The 18,092-nt window shown below is 42.6% G+C and overlaps 1 protein-coding gene across 5 annotated transcripts in view; it reads left to right on the forward strand.

Annotated features, from left to right (window-relative positions):
- Positions 1-18,092, forward strand: part of PFKFB1 (6-phosphofructo-2-kinase/fructose-2,6-biphosphatase 1) — a 100,894-nt gene that overhangs the window by 79,965 nt on the left and 2,837 nt on the right. For 3 of the 5 annotated variants that reach the window (XM_008711679.2, XM_040631249.1, XM_008711682.2), the window contains 5 exons: positions 2,586-2,690; positions 12,043-12,172; positions 14,836-14,898; positions 15,962-16,026; positions 16,384-18,030. In XM_008711679.2, the coding sequence (XP_008709901.1) occupies positions 2,586-2,690; positions 12,043-12,172; positions 14,836-14,898; positions 15,962-16,026; positions 16,384-16,443 (423 nt within the window). In that variant the 3' untranslated portion in view covers positions 16,444-18,030. Of the gene's footprint in view, positions 1-2,585; positions 2,691-12,042; positions 12,173-14,835; positions 14,899-15,961; positions 16,027-16,383; positions 18,031-18,092 lie in introns of those variants that run through there. The other 2 variants (XM_008711680.2, XM_008711681.2) reach the window with 1 other exon arrangement.

An 18,092-nucleotide genomic window follows, 5' to 3' on the forward strand; every position in this document is an offset into this window, starting at 1 on the left:
CCCCCCCCATTGTCTCACCTGAACTATAGGTATATTGACATCAGTTAGCAGTCCACAGGTTATGATTGTTAGACCTAAAAGTAAAAGTTTTATCACAAGAATAGGTAACTTGCATGTAGTTAGGTTAACTTTCTTGCCTGGTAGATATATTTCAATAATACAGAGAAGTATATGTGTGTCTACATACATAGACATGTCCTAGCTGCAGGTGTAGAGAAATATGGATATTTAGAAAAGGAATATATAGTATTGTCCTACGTATCACATATAGTTGCTATAAAATACATTAAGGCAAATATATAAACCCTTCATCATAAGAGATCAGTCACTACTTGTTTCTGGCTCACTTGTGGTATAAACATTTATTGGATACCTAATTTGTTTCAGGCTCTGGGGTGGTGCTGGAGAGAGATTGATTCTTGCCTCAACTGAATTTTCAGTCAAAACAGGGTAGATAGAAAAAAAAAAAAACAGAGGAATACAAAACAGCATGTGTGATATAGTCTCTAATAGGGTAGGCCATGGATGCAGAGATGTCAGGGCAGGACATCTGACCCAGCCAGGATCTGCCTGGAGGAAGTGATGCCTAGCTGAGAGTTAATTAACAGTGAGTCAGGTAGAGAGGATCAGGAATCGTATGTCAGGCAGAAAGCCGCATAAACAAAGGTTGTGAGTGTGTGTGTGTGTGTGTGTGTGTGTGTGTGTGTGTAAAACTGCTAAGATTGTAGCAGTAGAGACAGGAAAGAAAAAGAAATAGATTTTTAAGAAATTTAGCAGATAGAATTACAGAAATTTGCTCTAGGGAGGAGTAAGGAAGAAGTAATAATTTATAATGATGCCTAAGTTTCTGGGTTATTTTCCATGATCAATAATATATTAATAATTAGTCACATTAATTGAGTCTTTAAAATGTGCCTTGTACATTCTGTGCTAGTTTCTTTTACATATATTATTTCTAATATTCAAAACACTTTGTGAGGTAGTTGTAATTCTCATTTTTCAGACGAGGAAAATAAAATTCAAAGAGGTTAGGAAATTTGCCTTAAGTCAATAAGTCAGTGGTCATTTCCACAGGCAACAGGCTCCCCACATGACTCAAAATAGAAAGTCGAAACCAACCTGGAAGGATCTTGTATATCCAGTAGAGTGCACTTTCTCCCATGGACAGTGTCAGCAGAGAAATTTGACACTGCAGATCTGTTTGTGGGCTATGGCGGGGTGAACTTCACCCGTAAAGAAAGGCTGGTATATGATTCAAAAGACAACCAGAGCCTGTTGCTCCCTTAAAGGAAAGTCTAATTGGAATCCACACAATCAAAAGGAAACCTTATAACCACAACATTGCTTCCCACCCCAACTCCCATCAGCCACCTCACTTCTAGGGATTTTTCAGTGAACTTGGGAAGCTCTTGTATGCTCCTGAGGAACTCGTTCTCTGAGCTCTGGATTCCTTCTTTGGGTGAGGAGACTATATCTCTTCAAAGTCCCACTCTGAAACTGTTAGGAATTTATTAATTCTTGTCTTCTGAGATGTCTGTGGATACCTGTTTCTTTATCTGTCAGAAGTCCTGGAGCATAGGTAGGAGCAGAGGGGTGGAAAATGCTATAAAATGGGAGAGCACTGCTATGTGTGTGCATGCATGTATGTGCTTGTATACACAGTCATAGCCACCCACCACAAATATGCTTATACTCACAGACATACATTTCATAGACACATTGACCTGTTAGTCTAACATAGGATCCCTTTCAGACACATCTACCAGTCTACACCTGCACCATGCATGCACACACATGCACACTCACAGACACACTTAGACATACATATAGACACACTTACCATAGACACACAAGCAATCTTTGTATATACCTACATCACACGGACACAGAGGCATACCATGGATGGAAAAGTACATAGTGCAGGTGCATAACCTCAAGCATATTACCACAAATTCACATGACCTCAGGCATAGGCACACAGATACTCACATGTGTACACCTAAGACATAATCAGAGACATACACACTCACAGAAACACATGCCACAGACACACTGAGACACACATGAAGAAACAGACCACAAAGAAACTCATGTGTGCATATTCTCAGATGCTCAGACACCCTGTACACATAAACTCACCAAACACACTACAAGTACTGAGACAAATACACAGATACAAGGCATATGTCTTTAAGCATACCAGCATGATACACATACACACACAAACACAGTCTCAAATGCTTAAGCCCATGTATTTATAATATAAATACTTAAATGTACAATGTACATCTACAAACCTATTGGGGTAATCACAGAGAAACACCACACACAGGTGCCCACCTTATACTATATACTCAAACTGAACACACCTGTACACATGCACACACCCACATCCACACATCCATACACCTCGTGCACAGACACACACACATGCAGTCAGACAGTAGGCACAAACTTACAGCTATGTTCACAGAAAACCAGGTGCTTGTGTGCTGTTGTTCCATAATCATTGGCCTCAGAATTATTGTAAGAGCTGTATGGATTTCACCTTGTGAATACTTTTGTCCCCAAATAATTTTTCTCAGGGCGTCTGTGAGGAGATGACCTATGAAGAAATCCAGGAACACTACCCTGAAGAATTTGCACTACGGGACCAAGATAAATATCGCTACCGCTATCCCAAGGGAGAGGTAAGGTTTGGAGGGGTTGCCTGACTCCTAGAACTCCTCCCAGTATCTTCATTCCAACAGCCAGAATTCTATAGTTCCCTGGACAGCTTTAGAAGCAGAATAAAGCATATTTTGTAGCACCTGCCATCCCACAAGGCACATGATAATCTAGCTCTTGGCTGTCTCTGCTTCATAGCTATCGGCAACAGATTCCTCTTTTATTAAAACTAAATAATTGACTCCTTATTTCCCACCTACTTTCAGGGGGGTTTCATCCTAGATTTTGACTATGGTATCCTTTCACTAAAGACACCTGAAGTAGTTCAACATACTCCTAACATTTTATTACCAAGTTGCCTAAAGATCCAGTCTCTCTAGACAGTGGGTTAGAGGCCCAAGGGACAATCGCTAATAGCTTAACCAAATTCTTTGCCACCACATGAATGAGACCATCAGTTCCCCAATTACCATATCAGGTGGATCCTCACTGCTTTCAACCCAGCAGCTTCATTTATCCAGTTCCACATCTTAAAGTATTTATTAGCCATACTCCATTTTTTATATACATTCCTGAGAATACCAGAGAAAGTAAAACGATAGATATTCTGTTACAAAGCAATTGCACACTTTTATCCTCATCCACAAAAATGACATTATAAAGTCAGTCTGAGTTTGCCTTTATTTTCCCTTATATATTTTGAGGCTATGTTATTACAGGAATACAAATGTAAAGCAATTATATCTTCTTAATGAATTGCATATTTTATTATGAATAATAATATTTTCCACTAATAATGTTTTTCTTTGCCTGAAAGTGTATTTTATCTAATATTAATATAGCTATACAATTGTTTTCTGGTTAATCTTTGCCTAGTTCATCTTTATTTAGTCATTTACTTTCAACTTCTATTGGTATTTTTGTTTTATGTCTCTTCGAAACATTATATAATTCCTTTTTTAGAAGACTTATTTATTTTATTTTAGAGATATAGAGAGCACGAGCAAGGGGAGGGACAGAAGGAGAGAGAAAGAGAGAGGAAGAGAACACTCCCCACTGAGCATGGAAACCAACATGGGGCTCAATCCCATCAACCAGAGACCATGAACTCAGCCAAAATCAAGAGTCACATGCCAAACTGAATAAGCCACCCAGGCGCCCCAAATTAGTTGTTGTTTTTTAAACAAATTTTTATTAGGTTATGTTAGTACCATACAGTACAATTCTAGTTTTGATGTAATGCTCCATGATTCATTACTGCATATAACACCCAGTGCACCATGCAATACGTGCACTCCTTAACACCCATCACCGGCCTATCCCAAACCCCCACCCCTCTCTGAAGCCCTCGGTTTTTTCCCCAAAGTCCATAGTATCTCATGGTTCATTCCCCCTTCTGTTTATCCCCGCTTCATTCTCCCCTTCCTTCTCCTACCGGACTTCCTATTACTTATGTTCCATTAATGAGTGAAACCATATGATAATTGTCTTTCTCTGCTTGGCTTATTTCGCTTAGCATTATCTCCTCCCGTCTCGTCCATGTTGCAGCAAATGTTGATAATCATTCTTTTTGATGGCTGAGTAATATTCCATTGTATATATGGACAATACCTTCTTAATCCAGTCATCTGTTGAAGGGCACCTCGGCTCCTTCCACAATTTAGCTATTGTGGACAATGTAGCTATGAACATTGGGGTGCATATGGCCCTTCTTTTTACTATGTCTGTATCTTTGGGGTAAATACCTAGTAATGAAATTGCTGGGTCATAGGGTAACTCTATTTTTAACTTTTTGAGGGACCTCCACACTGTTTTCCAAAGTAGCTGTACCAACTTGCATTCCCACCAATAGTGTAAGAGGGATCCCCTTTCTCCACATCCTCTCCAACATTTGTTGTTTCTCGCCTTGTCAATTTTTGCCATTCTAACTGGCGTAAGGTGGTATCTCAAAGTGGTCTTGATTTGAATTTCCCTGATGGCTATTGATTTTGAACATTTTTCCATGTGTCTGTTTGCCATTTGTATGTCTTCATCGGAAAAGTATCTGTTCATATCTTCTGCCCATTTATTGATTTGATTATTTGTTTCTCGTGTATTGAGTTTGAGAAGTTCTTTGATATCTTGGATAAAAATCTTTTATCTATAGTATCATTTGCAAATATCTTCTCCCATTCCATGGGCTGCCTCTTAGTTTTTTTGACTGTTTCCTTGGCTGTGCAGAAGTTTTTGATCTTGATGATGTCCGACAAGTTCATATTTTCCTTTGTTTCTCTTGCCTTTGGAGATATGTCATGAAAAAGGTGGTTGTGGCCGATGTCGTAGAGGTTGCTTCCTATGCTCTCCTCTAGGATTTTGATGGATTCCTGTCTCACATCGAGGTCTTTCATCCATTTGGAGTTTATTTTTGTGTATGGTGTGAGATAGTGGTCAAGTTTCATTCTTTTGCATGTAGCTGGCCAAATTTCCCAGCACCATTTATTGAAGAGACCGTCATTTTTCCACTGAATTTTTTTCCTGTTTTGTCAAAGATTAGTTGCCCAAAGAGCCGAGGGTCCATTTCTGGGTTCTCTATTCTATTCCATTGCTCTATGTGTCTGTTTTTGTGCCAGTACCATGCTGTCTTTGTGATCACAGCTTTGTAGTACGGCTTGAAATCAGGCATCGTGATGCCCCCGGTTTTGTTTTTCCTTTTCAACAGTTCCTTGGCAATTCGGGGCCTTTTCTGGTTCCACACAAATTTAAGGGCTGTTTGTTCCAGTAATTTGAAAAATGTCATTGGTATTTTGATCGGGATGGCATTGAAAGTGTAGATTGCTCTGGGCAGCATAGACATTTTAAGTATGTTAATTCTTCCGATCCATGAGCATGGAATATTTTTCTTTTTGTGTCTTCTTCAATGTCTTTCAAGAGTGATTTATAGTTTCTAGAATATAGGTCCTTTACGTCTCTGGTTAAGTTAATTCCAAGGTAACATATGATTTTTGGTGCTATTGTAAATGGGATGGATTCCCTAATTTCTCTATCTTCAGTCTCATTATTCGTGTATAGAAATGTAATTGATTTCTGAGCATTGATTTTGTATCCCACCACGTTACTGAATTGCTCTGTAGCTTCTAATAGTTTGGGAGTGGATTCTTTTGGGTTTTCCATACAGAATATCATGTCATCTGCAAAGAGAGACATTTTGACTTCTTCATGCCAATTTGTATAACTTTATCCCTTTCTGTTGTCTGATTGCTGTTGCAAGGACTTCTAGTATTATGTTGAATAATAGTGGCGAGAGTGGGCATCCTTGTCATGTTCCTGATCTTAAGGGAAAGGCTTCCAGCTTTTTCCCATTGAGAATGATATTTGCTGTAGGATTTTCATAGATGGTTTTTATGAGATTGAGGAATGTATCCTCTATCACTACACTCTGAAGAGTTTTAATCAGGAAAGGATGCTGTATTTTGTCAAATGCTTTTTCTGCATCTATTGAGAGAATCATATGATTTTTGAATTTTTCTTTCTGGATTAAACCTATGACACTGATTGATTTGCGAATGTTGTACCACCCTTGCATCCCAGGGATGAATCCCACTTGGTCATGATGGATAATCCTTTTAATGTACTGTTGGATTCTAGTAGCCAGGATCTTGTTGGGGATTTTGGCATCCATATTCATGATGGAAATCGGTCTGTAATTCTCCTTTTTGATGGGGTCTTTGCCTGGTTTGGGGATCAAGGTAATATTGGCCTTATAGAATGAGTTTGGTAGCTTTCCTTCTGTTTCCATTTTTTGAAATAGCTTTAGGAGAATAGGTATTATTTCTTCTTTGGATGTTTGGTAGATTTCCCCAGGAAAAACGTCCAAGCCTGGAGTTTTGTTACTTGGAAGTTTGTTTATCACTGACTTAATCTCTTCATAATTAATTGGCCTATTTACAAAATCAATTTCTTCCTGTTTCAGTCTTGGTAGTTTATAGGTTTCCAGGAAGGCCTCCATCTCTTCCAGATTGCTTAATTTATTGGCAAAAAGCTGTTGATAAAAGTTTCTAATAATCCTTCCAATTTCATTGTTGCTGGTTGTGACCTCTCCTTTTTCATTCATAATTTCATTAATTTGGGCCCTTGCTCTATTCTTTTGGGTAAGTCTTGCCAGTGGTCTGTCAATGTTATTGATTATCTGAAAGAACCAGCTTCTAGGTCTGTTGATTTGCTGTACTATACTCCTGGTTTCTAATTCATTGATTTCATCTCTAATCTTGGTCAACGGCTTCCTCCTGTGTGGATTGGGTCTGTCCCTCTGTTGTTGCTCCAGCTTTTTGAGGTGAGAATATAAAAACTGCATTTTAGATTTTTCTATTCTTTTAGTGAGGCTTGGATGGCTATGTATTTTCCCCTTAGACTGCCTTTGCAGTATCTCATAGGTTTTGGACCATTGTGTTTTCATTCTCGTTGGTCTCCATAAATTGTTTAAATTGATTTTTGATTTCCTGGTTTATCGAGTCATTCCTGAGCAGGATGGTTCTTAGTCTCCAAGTGTTTAAGTTTCTTCCAAATTTTTCCTTGTGGTTGAGTTCCAATTTCAAAGCGTTGTGGTCTGAGAATATGCAGGGATAAATTTCAGTCTTTTGGTATCGGTTGAGACCTGTTTTGGGACCCAGAGCATGGTTATTCTTGAGAATGTTCCATGGGCATTAGAATAGAAATATTATTCTTTGGTTCTGGGGTGTAGTGTTCTGTATATATCTATGAGGTCCAACTTGTCGAGTATGGCATTCAAAGCTCTTGTTTCTATGTTGGTTTTCTGCTTAGGTGCTCTCTCTATTCCTTGTAGTAGAGTGCTGAGGTCCCCTACTATTAACGTATTTTTATGCATATGTCTCTTTATTCTGGTTAAGAGTTGGCTTGTGTATCTCGCTGCTCCCCTGGTGGGGCATAGATATTTATAATTGTCATATCCACTTGTTGGATACATCCTTTAAGTATAATAGAGTGCCCTTCTGTATCCCTAACTATAGACTTTAGTTTAAAATCCCATCTGTCTGATATGAGAATTGCTACCCCAGGTTTCTTTTGAGGTCCATTGACGTGAAAGATGGTATTCCATCCTTTTACTTTCAGTCTTATTGTATCTTTAGGTTCAAAATGAGTATTGTAGACTGCAAATGGATGGGTCATGTCTTTTTATCCAATCTAAAACCCTGTGGTGTATTATGGGAGCATTTAGTCCATTTACATTGAAACTGATTATTGAGAGATATGATTTTAATGATGCCATGTTGCCAGTAATGTCTTTGTTTCTTTCGATTGTGGCTTTCTGTTCTGTATCACTCTTGGAGGGTTTTTACTTTTATAGAACCCCCCCTTAGTATCTCCTGTAGGGCTGGTTTCGTGGTTATGAAATTGGTCAATGACTGGCGATTCTGGAAGGTCTTTATTTCTCCATCAATTCTGAATGACAGCCTTGCTGGATAAAGAATCCTTTGTTGTATGTTTTCTCTGAAAAACCTTTAAAAATCCCCCCCCAACCCTTTCTCTCTTTACAGGTCTGTGTAGACAGGTCTGACATAATTCTGATGCCTTTGCCTTGGTACGTGAGAAATTTCTCTGCTCTGGCCACTTTCAACACTGTATCCTTGGATCCAATATTTGCGAATTGCACTATGACGTGACGTGGCATAGGTTTGTCGTGGTTGAGCTTGGGAGGGGTCCTCTCTGCCTCTTGGACATGAATGTTTGTTTCCTTTGCTAGATTAGGGAAGATTTCAGTTACAATTTGTTCAAATATCTCTTCTAGACCTCTGTTTTTCTGCCCCTCTTCGGGGATGCTGATGATTCTGTCATTGGAACGTTTCATTGAGTCAGTAATCTCCTGTAACCTACATTCTTGACCGTGGATTTTTTTAAGTCCGGATTCTATTTTAGCTTTCTCTTCTACTAACCCATCCTCCAATTTGCTGATACATTCTTCTGCCTCATTCACCCTGGCCATCAGAGCCTCTAGTTTTGCCTGCATTTGGCTCATAGAATTTTTAATTTCTGCCAGATTCGCTCTCATTTCCGCCCTTAGAGATTCTGTATTCTCATTAACATTTTTGTTAATACTTTTTTCAAGTCTACACATCATCTTGACCATTGTTACTCTGAATTCCATTTCTGATAATTTAGTTATATCCATATGCATTAGTTCTGTGGCAGAGGCCACAGGGTCATTGTCTTTTCTTTGCTGGGGGGATTTCTCCTTGTCATTCTGATGAGGAGAGGTTGCGGGTTTATCCTGAGCCCAAATTATTGACCAGGACCCAGGCAATGTGCACTTGTTTTATAGGGATCTTAGGGATGTGGGCTTCTTGATTTTTCAGACTGCCTTCTGGGGGATGGGCCTGCCACACAGATTCTCAGGCAACCCTGTTTGGGTAGAGTCTCCGTGTCCCCTGCGAGGGGAGATGGGGATGGGCACACTGTGGGGCAGTATTTCCAGGCTTTTGTTCTCTGGCGGCTTTCCCTGGCGGTTTGCTGCACCTCTACTGAGAGTCAGAGGAGCAATAGCCAAATCTCAGCCTCTGTCTCAGAACAGAGGAATCGCGGACCATTCTCCACTGATGTTCTGGTCACTTTAACTCTGTTTCTGTTGGTGCTGCTCAACCCTGCAGCGTCCAGGGATGTGCGCCACACACCCGGCGTCCCAGCCCTCACTTCCAGGTCCGGCCTGTCTCTGTCCTTTGTGTTTTTAACACCGCCAGCCATCAGCCGCCTGCCACCCCATGGTCTCCGGAGCTCCCGGTCTCAGTCTGGTTCCAGTGAGCACACTGGAGCTCCATTTCAGTCAGGTCACGCGTGTTCCCTGGCTCAGGGTCTCAGTCTGCTCTCTCGCGGTTTCGGGTCCGCGAGTCCGCTTGCTCCCCCGTGCAGGTGGCTACCACTTCCCTGCACCCAAACGTGGCAGCTCCCTCCCCCTTCCATTTATCTTCCAATATCTGTGCGCGGTTTCACAGCTCCCCGCTTCGTACTTCAATACTAAGCACTGGAGTTGTTCATTTGTAGAGATCCAGATGTATCTTCCTGCGTCTCAGGCTGATTCCGTGGATGTTTAGGATGGTCTGGTACCTATCAAACTCAACTTAGGGGACCAGCTGAAAAAGGGGTCCCTTACTCCTCTGCCATCTAAACCGACCCCCTGAAATGCAACTGATTTCTGAGGTTTGATTTGGTATCCTGCCACATTACTGAATTGCTCTATCACTTCTAGTAGTATGGGAGTGGAGTCTTTTGTGTTTTCCATATAGAATATCATGTCATCTGGGAAGAGAGTCAGTTTGACCTCTTCCTTGCCAATTTGGATACCTTTTATCCCTTTTTGTTGTCTGATTGCTGTTGCAAGGACTTCTAGTACTATGTTGAATAATAATGGCGAGAGTGGTCATCATTGTCGTGTTCCTGATCTTAAAGTAAAGGCTTTCAGCTTTTCCCCATTGGGAATGATATTCACTGTAGGCTTTTTGTAGATGGTTTTTAAGAAATTGAGGGATGTACCCTCTATCCCTACGCTCTGAAGGGTTTTAATCAGGAAAGGATGCTGTATTTTGTCAAATGCTTTTTCTGCATCTATTGAGAGGATCATATGGTTCTTGACTCTTTTCTTGTGTTACGATCTATCACACTGTTTGATTTGCGAATGTTGAACCACACTTGCATCCCAGGTATGAATCCCACTTGGTCATGATGGATAATCCTTTTAATGTACTGTTAGATCCTATTAGCTAGAATGTTGTTGAGAATTTTGGCATCCAAATTCATCAGGGATATCGGTCTGTAATTCTCCTTTGTGATGGGGTCTATGCCTGGTTTGGGGATCAAGGTAATACTGGCCTCATAGAATGAGTTTGGTAGTTTTCCTTCTGTTTCTATTTTTTGAAACAGCTTGAAGAGAATGGGTATTATTTCTTCTTTTAATGGTTGGTAGAATTCCCCGGGGAATCCGTCAGGCCCTGGACTCGTTTTGGGGGAGCTTTTTGATCACTGCTTCAGCCTGTTCATAATTAATCAGTCTGTTTAAAAAATCAATTTCTTCCTGTTTCAGTCTTGGTGGTTTATTGGTTTCCAGGAAGGCATCTATTTCTTCCATGTTGTTCAATTTATTGGCATAACGTTGTTGATAGAAGTTTCTAATTATCCTTCCTATTTCATTTGTGTTGGTCGTGATCTCTCCCCTTTCATTCATAATTTTATTAATTTGGGTCCTTTCTCTATTCTTTTGAATAAGTCTGGCCAGTGGCTGTGAAAATTTTAGTCCCAATTCTCCACCTCGTGAACACCTAAGGCCTTGTTTCCTGTCTCTATAAGGTTTTAAAATCTCAAGCCTCTGAGATACTGTGATTGAGAAATGCTCCCAGGGCTGTTGTGGCTTCTACATCCACTCACCACTCTTTTTTTTTTTCAATTTTTTCTTCATTTTGGAACCCTACATTCATGTTTTCCTTTATTTTGTTGAAAGGTCAGCAGTGGGGCTGCCTGGGTGGCTCAGTCATTAAGTGTCTGCCTTCGGCTCAGGTCATGATACCAGGGTCCTGGGATCGAGCCCCACATCGGGCTCCCTGCTCAGTGGGAAGCCTGCTTCTCCCTCTCCCTCTGCCCCTGCTTGTGTTCCCTATCTTGCTGTCTCTCTCTCTGTGTCAAATAAATAACTAAAATCTTAAAGAAAAAAAAAGAAAAGAAAGGTCCGCTGTGCAAACATTTATTTTATCTAGTTTTTCTAGGAATTTTATTTTAAGGAGGAAAAATACTATTTTTATTTATTTATTTATTTTTATTATGTTCAGTTAGCCAACATATAGTACATCATTAGTCTTGGATGAAGTGTTCAGTGATTCAGTAGTTGCATATAACACCCAGGGCTCATCACAACACGTGCCCTTAATAGCTATCACCAATTTACCCCCTCTCCCACCAGGGGAGGAGGGGCCCCTCTGTAACCCTCAGTTTGTTTCCCTGAGTCCATTTGCATCGACATGGATGGAATTGGATGGAATTATGCTAAGCGAAATAAGTCAAGCAGAGAAAGACAATTATCATATGGTTTCACTCATATGTGGAACATAAGGGATAGTGCAGAGGACCACAGGGGAAGGGAGGGAAAACTGAATGGGAAGAAATCTAGGAATTTTATATTGAGACATTTTGTTATTATTGTTCCTTGGTCCATTGTATTGAATGTTCCCATTTAGTAGATGAGAAACTAAGACACTAAAAAAGAAGTGAGTGGTCCAAGGTCATACTACTGGGTCAACAAATGAACTGGTGCCAGAACCAACTTTTCCTGATTCCTATAAGTTCTTCTCTGGGCAAATCTCTTCATCTACCTTTTTTACCCAAATATTCTGTCATTTTTAGTCCTATGAGGATCTGGTTCAGCGTCTGGAGCCAGTTATAATGGAGCTAGAACGGCAGGAAAATGTACTGGTGATCTGCCATCAGGCTGTCATGCGGTGCCTCCTGGCCTACTTCCTGGATAAGAGCTCAGGTACCACTCTCCTCTCTGTTCCTGGCATAGGGAACTGGATATGATTGGAACCCTGACACCAGCAGTCTGTGGTTTATATCTTAGTGGTTAAGAGCACAGTATCTAGAACAAGAATCCTTGAGGTCAAATTCTTGCTCTGTCACATACTAGCTTTGGTAAATTACTTTAGCCTCTCTGACCTCAATTTCCTCATCTGTAAAATGGGGAGAACAATAATAAAATTTAAATAAATTAACATATGTAAAGAGCTTAGGACAGTTCATGACACATAGTATGGGCTACATAAGTGTTAGCTGCTGTTATTAGTATTAGTATTATTCCGAGTTAATGTTTTCAAAGCCAACCTTAACAGTAAGAATCAACCTGAAAAAGCTGAGACAGTACTTCTCTAAAACATGCTGTCATCAGTTGGTAATGGGACCTTTTGTTGCCTCATGATCCTCATTATAGGTTTCTGTCTTTGCTGTGGGGACAATTTCTCCCCCAAGATAGTGATATTTTCATTTTATTTTTTAAATGATAATTTCTTTTGTAAAAGATATCTAGACATTGTAATTTACAAAGTATCTATACACTGACAACATATGCTGAACTGCAAACTAGGGAAGGGAGCCTAGTAAGGGACTGTTATGTCACTCTTTGGTTTGACAGTCCATTTCTGATGTGGATGCTGAAGCATTAGCATCTCCAGGATACTGTGAGGGTGTGTGAGGACCTTGCAAAGTTATACTTGAAAATTATATTGTGCAATGTCCTGCAGACTTGAGTCTTCTCTACTATGCTAGTTTCCCAAAAAAGGGAACTTGTAATATGGAGTCATCCAAAACTGAAACCTGGGGAACTTGAGAACTTGATATTAGACAAGTCATTTCCTCTGCCTGGTTCTCAGTCTCCTCACTGGAAAGGGGATGGGGTTTGGGGTGAGGGCTTTTGTGCTACTAGATTCCCGATAACTTCCAATCTCTATTGCTTGGTACTGTCTTTGAGACCATGAGGCAAGCACTGTAACCCTGACTGTGCAGATGAGGAAGAGGAGGCTCTGAGAGGTGAAGTGACTTACCCAAGGTTGTGGGGCTTAGAGGTCAGGGAGGGGTGTCAATCTCAGGTGCTTTCCAGAAGACCCCCGCCTCAGACATATGTAGATTGAGGGAGGGGCACATGCACCTGTCATTCTCACACTGCTTTACCTACTTCCTACCTTCTTTCATACACAGGTCACATCAGCTGCTCCCAGCTGCCCTGGGAGCTGGGCCAGGCAGTGCTGTGTACATGCTTTTACCCCTATTACTCAGTGAGGACACTTGAGGCCCAGAGAGATGATGTGACTGGGAAAGCAGACCCACAGGACCTCAGAGCTGGGGCATACTCAGAGTACATCTGTCTAACCCAATCCTGTGCTGTGAGAGGTGGGATCTCTGAGGGCCAGAGAGAGAAAAAGCTGGGCCAAGGTCGCTTGTCCAGGTGGTGGCAGAGCTAGGTCAGAGACCTCAGGCAAGTCACTTCCCTCTCTGAGTCCATTTTGTAATGTGTGCCATGGGGAACAGTGACCCCTGCAGAGTATCAGCAAGGATGGAATAAGATCTTTCACCCAAAGCACCGGGCCCCAGGGCCTGATAATGATGATTATGACAAAGATGAGAAGGAGCAGGATGGATGCCCAGGATATCACCAAACCTGATGTCTCAGGAGGCTGGGAAGGTGGCGGTGGCCTTAAAAGCCCAGGATGAACTTTGTGGACAAGAAAGCTATGAGGGGTTTGGTTCTGGCTCAGTGAAGGGAGATAGTCTAGTGGTAAGGGAAACCTGGGTGGTTGAGGGTGGTTGTTGTTGGAGAGTGGTGAGAGATGGGGGTGTTGCTCCCACAACACCATGAGCCCCTCCAAGGCAGTGGCAGCTGGCTGCAGTGGGCAGAGCATGCATTTAGCCTCAGAAGATCTTAGGTTCAAGCCCCAATGCTGCCACTTCCTGACTGTGACATAGGACAAGTGTCTTTCCTCTCACACCCTTAGTGTCCTCATCCGTGGAATGGGCCTGATCATCTCCTTCTCTCAAGGATGTCTAATAAATGAAAACCTAGGCTCATATAAGAAATGGTACATAAATATTCAAAACAACTTTATAAATAATAGTCAACAACTGGAAACAAGTGAATCGAAAAATGCTTGTCCATCAAGTATAAGAAAGCACAGGCCTGGGCTGGAAAGAAAACTGTGGGAGCTGCCAAGGTACATGTATACCTATTCAAGGGCCCTGGCACATAACAAGGCCTTGGAAAACACTTGCCAAGACACATTTGTGGACCTTCATGCTAGAAGAGCCTGTGAAAGGCCTGAGGTTGGGGGAAGGAGGGAGGTCTTCCTTGGTCTCATGTTTGCCCTGTGAGTGAGGAGATAAGCCACAACCCAGATGACCAGCCTGTCCCTCCTGAGGAACTCACAGTATGTCCACATTCCCCAAGGCCTTCTTTCCTCTCTGATCTAGAGGCCACCTTTCTGCATTCTTCCTCACTGCCCACCCTGTTCTCAGTAGTGCCCGTTGCAGAGCGTGGGGGAGTGTGACCCTGATGAAGCTGACCATAGGAAGGGGGTATGGAAGAGGAAGCCTGAGGAGCTGGTACCCTCCCCAATACCTTGTCTCTGATGGCTGCTTTCTCCTCCTTTCCAGATGAGCTGCCATATCTCAAGTGTCCTTTGCATACAGTGCTTAAGCTCACACCTGTGGCGTATGGTGAGTGCCCCCACTCTCATCTGAGGAAAGACACATAGAGGGCATGAGCATGCTTCCAGTGCATACCATTTGCCCAGCAGAGTCCTAGGGGAGGTTTCTTGGATGTGTGATTGGATGTCCTGGTGAAGGAAGAATTGGCAGTAATAGGATGAGAATAGGGAAGAACTGAGATAGCCTCTAAATCCAGGGCCTGTCCTACACTTTCTCTGGCTCTACCAAAGTACCAAGAATGGAACACTAACCTGTAGAAGAAGAGGTCCCCGAAGGGAACCAGAGGAATAAGTGTAGGTTGGGCCAATTTGAAGAAAGAGCTCAAAGATTGGCCTGGTCTGTTTAGACTGTCTCTTGGGGCATTAGTTTGTTATGAAATATTCATGAGCAGGGGAGAGAGAGACTCAAATATATTCTGGGGTGTGAATAGGAAAGACAGTGCACTGAAGCCCAGAGTAGGTTGCAATCCACAAGGATGGAGCTAAGGGGGGCTTCCATAGGCATTGGGCCTCCTCTGCCAGCCCCCAGGCCCCAGTGATACCACTCTCCTTTTTCTTCAGGCTCTCAGAACTCCCACGTGACCTTCCACACCTCTGTTGTTGCCATAACCATTTTGTCCTCTAAATAAAATTTACCTGGGACTGATTGCCTTAAGGCAGTGGCCCCAGGACTCTTCCACCACTTCAGCACTTAACACAGATTACCAGGTCCACAGGGCTCCATCACTATTATATAAATTAGATTGCTGTCTCACAGAGCACAAGAGTCGGGGGAGTCCCCAGAGATCATCTATTCTCATCTTCCCATTCACAGTTGAGCAACTGAGGCTCAGAGAAGTCTGAGACTATTAGGGGCAGCTGGGAGAACATCCCTTTGGCTTCTCTTGGACCTGGTGTCTTCCCCATACATCACACAGCTGGTCTACATTCCCCTCCCTACAGAGTAGTCACAATCTGCACACAGTGTGGAGCTCAGGGTATGGGTGGTGATGGGTGAGGTAGCGAATGACAGCTTAAGGAAGATCTGTGCTTACCTTGGGGGCTTATGGATGGACTGGTTGTTCTTTTCTGAGGCTGCAAAGTGGAGTCCATCTACCTGAACGTAGAAGCCGTAAACACACATCGGGAGAAACCTGAGGTAGGTGAGGGGCTCTGTGGCCTAAGCTGGCACATGGTGAAAACACCCACCTGCACGGAAAGGCCACCCCAATCCCACAGAGCTTGGGTGTTTCATACCAACAGGTAGAATAACCAGCATCCAGAAATGCAGGAACCATGTCCTAGGCCTGAGGTGCCATAGGGATGCAGGGCTAGAACAATCCCATATCCCCAAAGTCCTCAGGTTGAGATTCCCCAGAGGCTTGCCTGAGAAAAGGGTCAGGATCCAGGCCTGGCTGAAGGAGGGGAGCCTGGCAGCGAGGACAAGAGGCAGGGGAGGGGCTGGTGCTCCACAGTGTGAGCTCCTTCCTATTGATCCTGGGCTCTCTCCTCTCAGAATGTGGACATCACCCGAGAACCTGAGGAAGCCCTGGACACTGTCCCTGCCCACTACTGAGCCCTTTCCAAGAAGTCAAACTGCTTTGCTCTCACTGTCTCCCACCTTTAAGAGCTGCTATCCTTGCACTTCTCTTACCTTAAGACCCTGGACTTGGCCTACTGGAAGAGCCCTGCTTCCAGTGAAGAAGCCCTCAGCAGCTCCAAAACAGGTCTTTATTTCTAGCTACAACCAAGGAGCTGTCTAGCTCAGAAAGAAATTTTTTCTTTCTTAATTACTAAACCCTTATCAATAAAGACTTCTCTTGCTGCCTACAAAAGGGGAGAGGAAGTCATTGTGAGGCTTCTCCCAGAGGATCTTCTTAAGATCCCAACCTTGTGAAATGCTTCTGCTGCTGTGGCGTATGGAATGGATGAGGGCTTCCTAGAGGGAAGGGTTCTGGGGTAGCACCTTTAAAGGCGAGGGAGGAGATAGGTCTCTGTGAGTACATATGGGCCTTGTTCCTTGGTGGGCAGCATGGCTGAGGACCTGACACCTTCATTCCTACACTCAGAAGAATCTGTACCTGGACCACAGTGTTCCTTTCTTCTCTAACTCCTGGTGCTATCCTGAGTGATTTCACTGTCCATAAAAATTATCCAAATAATACACTGGCCTCCTAGTACCCTGACCCCCTCAACTCCAGTGATCATTTCCCCCTCAGCCATCCACCCCATGGATCTTAGCATCATCTAGACATCCTGCCCCCAGTATGACTTCTTAAATACAAGGATCCCACTATCTTACCACTGGCCCCCAGTCCTTACAACTCTCTGTGTCATCCACAGGATCCCTAGAAGCATGCCTCCCACATAGTGGGCATGTGAGTAATATTTCTTGAATGAACAATATTTGTTCTTGTACTGCATCAAGAGTATAATCCTTTGATTCCTTCATTGTCTTCCAATCCACCAGTTCTCTTCCTCCTCATTGTTCTACCATCCCTAGCCAGCTTGAATCCTATATTCCATTTCTTCAGCCACTCTCCATGCACCTAGGTATCAGCAACCCAGTGGTGACGAGACAGACTCAAATACTCACTGCCTTGATTCCTTTGTTCTTCCATCATAGCCACCAGCAATACCCAAACCTTGTATAATCCACATTATCCTTTTTGGGAGGAACTACTTTTTGAAACAAACCTACATTTATCTGCTTCCACAGCCACTCTTAAATCCTATTCAAAGTCAGGTTCACCCTCTATCCCTCGTAATCTATCCAATCCCACCTTCTCAGGCATGGGCTACTTCAGTCAATTCTTGACTGTTCTATATCTATCTCCTGTTTGGATTTTGCCCCCACACTCTCTGCAACATGCTCAGATCTCTCTCCCCTATCTTCAGAAAACGCTCTCTTTTTCATGTGTCCACATCTAGTCCCACTCTATCTCTTCATTCTTATGCAAATTTCCCAAAATGAATCTGTATTTACTGTCCAGAACCCTCTCCCTTTGCCTTCTATTACAGGCTTTCCCCATCCGTATCTTTGCTCAAGCTATAATCCCCTTGCCTGCTGTGCTTTCTCCAGGTCTCTATCCCATTGAAATCAAACTTTCATTTTAACCTAAAGCTGCAGCCCACCTTCTCTGAAGAGCTACACTCATCTCTAGTTCTTCTATGAACCTGAAACATCACTCACAACAATGTAAGCACATTAAAAAACAGACAAAA

Source organism: Ursus maritimus (assembly GCF_017311325.1).
Source record: "Ursus maritimus isolate PB19 chromosome X unlocalized genomic scaffold, ASM1731132v1 scaffold_X1, whole genome shotgun sequence".
Taxonomy (NCBI): Eukaryota; Metazoa; Chordata; class Mammalia; order Carnivora; family Ursidae; genus Ursus; species Ursus maritimus.